Source organism: Bison bison, unplaced genomic scaffold (genome assembly GCF_000754665.1).
Source record: "Bison bison bison isolate TAMUID 2011002044 unplaced genomic scaffold, Bison_UMD1.0 scf7180017864473, whole genome shotgun sequence".
In the NCBI taxonomy this organism is placed as follows: Eukaryota; Metazoa; Chordata; class Mammalia; order Artiodactyla; family Bovidae; genus Bison; species Bison bison.
Window position 1 is genome coordinate 8,276,539 of NW_011495034.1, and position 4,097 is coordinate 8,280,635.

At 40.8% G+C, this 4,097-nt stretch overlaps 1 protein-coding gene across 3 annotated transcripts in view; it reads right to left on the minus strand.

Annotated features, from left to right (window-relative positions):
* PKIB (protein kinase (cAMP-dependent, catalytic) inhibitor beta) overlaps positions 1-4,097 on the minus strand; it is a 123,031-nt gene that overhangs the window by 7,804 nt on the left and 111,130 nt on the right. For all 3 annotated transcript variants that reach the window (XM_010861785.1, XM_010861783.1, XM_010861784.1), the window contains one exon: positions 1,014-1,193. In XM_010861785.1, the coding sequence (XP_010860087.1) occupies positions 1,014-1,185 (172 nt within the window). In that variant the 5' untranslated portion in view covers positions 1,186-1,193. The remainder of the gene's footprint in view (positions 1-1,013; positions 1,194-4,097) is intronic.

The following is a 4,097-nucleotide window of genomic DNA, read 5'->3' on the forward strand; positions in this document are numbered from 1 at the left end:
GGGGACGACAGAGGATGAGATGGCTGGATGGCATCACTGACTCGATGGACGTGAGTCTGAGTGAACTCCGGGAGTTGGTGATGGACAGGGAGGCCTGGTGTGCTGCGATTCATGGGGTCGCAAAGAGTCCGACATGACTGAGCAAGAGAACTGAACTGAACTGAACCTCTAGAAGCTTTAAGAACTGTGTATAAGCAATGGGGTGAAAGACTCAAGATTTTCCTACAGGGGTTTGATAGTTCTTGCTTTTTCTGAATCCAACTTTTCTACTGGTTAGAGAAAGATCCGGAGAAGGCAATGGCACCCCACTCCAGTACTGGAAAATCCCATGGACGGAGAAGCCTGATAGGCTTCAGTCCATGGGGTCATTAGGAGTTGGACACAACTGAATGACTTCACTTTCACTTTTCACTTTCATGCACTGGAGAAGGAAATGGCAACCCACTCCAATGTTCTTGCCTGGAGAATCCCAGGGACGGGGGAGCCTGGTAGGCTGCCATCTATGGGGTCACACAGAGTCGGACACGACTGAAGTGACTTAGCAGCAGCAGCAGAGAAAGATCAACCTTTATACAAACACCCACCTTAAAGTTCTTATCTCTAATTGATAATAAATGTATTCTTAGATATGATAAATAGAAGAGCTTGTAGAATACCACGATGGAGCAGAAGCTTCCATGGTGACTTGCCAACAGATGGCAGAAGGAAAATTATTCGAGAGCACCTCAAAAAATTTTGAAAGAAAGGATTATAATTGTCTACCTTTGTATTCCCAAACACTAGCACTGTGCATAACTATACATATTTAATGAAGAAATAAATGTTCAGTTTCCACATTTACACCAGGAGATTAAAGAGAGAAGTCCACTTTGTGAAACACTGAAAAGATCTACTTAGCTTAAAGCTGAGAGATCTTAGTAAACAAGTTTAACTAGTTAAAAGGGAGACTGTTCCCGAGGAAATGATGAGGAAGAGATAACTACCACTGACTCTAAGAGGATTTTGAGTGTTACCTTCCTTCACGGATAGGGCTTCCAGTTTGACGGGCAACTCCTCCAAGGTCCCGCCTGCAGCCGTTGAACCCTGGATGTCTGGGACAGCATTTCGGCGACCTGCCCGTGCTGATGACGCAAAATTGTTGACCACAGGCTCCACATCCGTCATTTTGGGTGAGTCTGTCCTCATAGTAACATCTACAAATAGAATGTGTACATGAAGACGAAGATGAGCCTATTCCAAGATCCACGTTCACACTAATGGTTAAAAGGCATGGCTACATCAACAACACAGAAGCCTTGAGAATCGAATCACTGACTGCACCCTGCATCAAGGTCCTGGGGCTTCTATCTGCACATTTGTACAATCACTGAATGGAACAGGAAGGCCTCAGAGGGAGCCAGATGGCTATAAATAACTGCAGAGCCCAAAGGAGCCACTTGGATGCTTTAGCGTGCAGTAATCTCTTGCCTTTTGTTCTGCTTTTCTATGGATGGATCAGCCAAATGAGGGCTTGGAAGGAAATGCAAACCGATTTGTTTGGCCACTCCCATGGAGACTCTGCCTGCCAGTATTTGCTTGTGGTGCTTGTTCAGGCTGAAACCAAATCACTATAATTTGTAAGGACCAAACAAAACACACTCTGTTCTTTCTCTTTAGAAATAAATTGAACTTTATCTCAAAGCCTTTTTACCCCAGTGGCAGCTGTTTGTCTATCTGCTCTAGCTTCAGGCACAATTTTCGACAGTCTCATGTTTGTGTTTGGGAGGGTAGAACCTGTGTTACCTTTTCTTGCCTTCAAGTGGACATGGCAATTACTAGTACCTTCCTAAGCATCTTTTATCTTCCTAGCAAATGCCTCTATGAAAGAATTCTCAGGAGACCATTCCCTACAGAGGGAGGGAGGTGGCAGACATTGCTTATTCTAAAACGAGCCCTCTCTTTCATATGTTTTCTAATGAAAACTTTCCTAAGACATCAACAATGAATAGTATCTCAAAAGCAGCAGCTGCAGCAGGAATTTTCTCTTTTTTTGAGAACCCATTAAATGCTAGGCTCTCAGCTGGGCCTTGAGAGTACACAGAAATGATTTTGTCTCCATTTTTAGGGGACTTGCACATTCCAAGGGGAGAAGAAAGGATATACAAGCTAGGATAGATAACATCCTAACACAGAATGGGCAGAGTATCAACCAACGGATGAAGAAACTCATCTGTGGCACCTAATGGCCGAAATAGATGAACCTTGACCTACACGAAGCAAATCAAACCTTTCACTGTAGTTAGAAGGGAGTCTTTTCCAATCAGTTAACTGCAATTCAGAATTTGGTAAACATGAAGTGAAGAGTCATAAATTATGGTGTGTTTGATATCAGAAACACACTTTCTTTGGTTCACAGCACCCCAAAAACGCACACGGAGTTTCATGTGGGCCCAGATGTTCTCATCTCTAAAGGAATCATGGTAAAGCTGAGAACAATGCTAGATTTTCAGACATTATTTTGGACTTCTGAATGTTGGGTGTTTGCCAATTGTCTGGCATTGACAACATCAAGTAACTGGACTATTAGTCAAAGAGAACACTCCATGCTAGACTCGCAAAATGATATTGGTTAATTGAATTAATTTCTCTGAGTTGCAGTTCCTCACCTATATAATGAGCCTGACTGATTCAAAGGATTCTAGTGAAGAACAAATGAGATGAAGAACATGGAAATTCTTTCTAACTATAAAACCACATTCTGATTATTGGCATCATTATTCATCTCTCACTAAGTTTGATTTATACCACCACCTCTTATGTATCCCCTTTAGTCCTAACAAGAAACATCATCTTATTGAAAGACCTCTTGAGTTTTAAAAGAAGGAAACCAGAATTTATTCAATACTGCACAAACATGTTCACCTGTATTATCTCAGATAAACCTCCCAATAACCCAATGAAGTAGTGAGGAATAACTCTCACTATATGAGTGTGGAAACTGGGGCTCAGAAAAGTGACTTATTTTAAGTTGAACAACTGCTAACCTAGCACACAAGGTTGCAAATTCAGTTTCGGTTCATTCTGAAAGCAAGATGACATGGATTACTACAAAACTATCCTTCTAAACTCTGGTGATATACACAGACAGCCATACAACAGCCCATTTCGAATCTGCCCTTCATTACTTTTCAAATAGAAAAAATTATATACAGTCGACCCTTGAATGACACAGGTTTAAACTGCACAAGACCATTTATATGTGGATTTTTTTCAATTAATATGTTCTACAGTGCTACACAATCCATGGTTGGTTGAATCCTGGGGTGGAGAACTGCTGATGCAGAGAGTCGACTGTAACATTATACATAGGTTTTCAGATGAATGGTGGTCGGTGCCCCTAACCTCCATGTTGTTTAAAGGTCAACTCTATATACATTTGTGTTGAAAGAGAAAGAGATTCCCTGTTTTTGCATAGGTATTCCTTTCTGGCTTGAACTTTTGGTTATCCATGTGCCCCCACCCCACCCTTATGATAGACAAATTTCAATTAGAGATCACTTCCTACAGCTTGCGAGGAACACTTGACATTATTTAGGGAACAGACCCCATGTGCAGGCCCCCATTCTGTCCTCAGCCAATTAACATCACACGAGAAGCCATGTCCACAATCAACTGTTTATTTCTAGGAAGCATCTTCATGCTAAGTTTGGAAGAGAAGCTCCATGAATACCTTGATTCTTACTGTCCTGACAGTCCAAAATCTTAATACTAAAGATAATAATAGATATAAGAATACTAAGATACACTTTTAAAAAAACTTAAATGTTATATATTTTATGATTAGTAAGATGGGATATGTCAAAGGAGTCTTGAGTTAGAATTTGCATATTGAAAGAAAACTTCCAAAAGGTGGCCTGATGGATGGGTCATCAACATGAAAGAAAAAAATTCTGAGCTCCAAGATTTTTCATTGCTATTGACTCCTATTTTGAAAGTTTTTGCTTTTGCCTTTATACTATTTTTTTTTTTTGCTTTTATTTCCAATATTCTGGGAGGTGGGTCATAGAGGATCCTGCTGTGATGTATGTCAGAGAGTGTTTTGCCTATGTTCTCCTCTA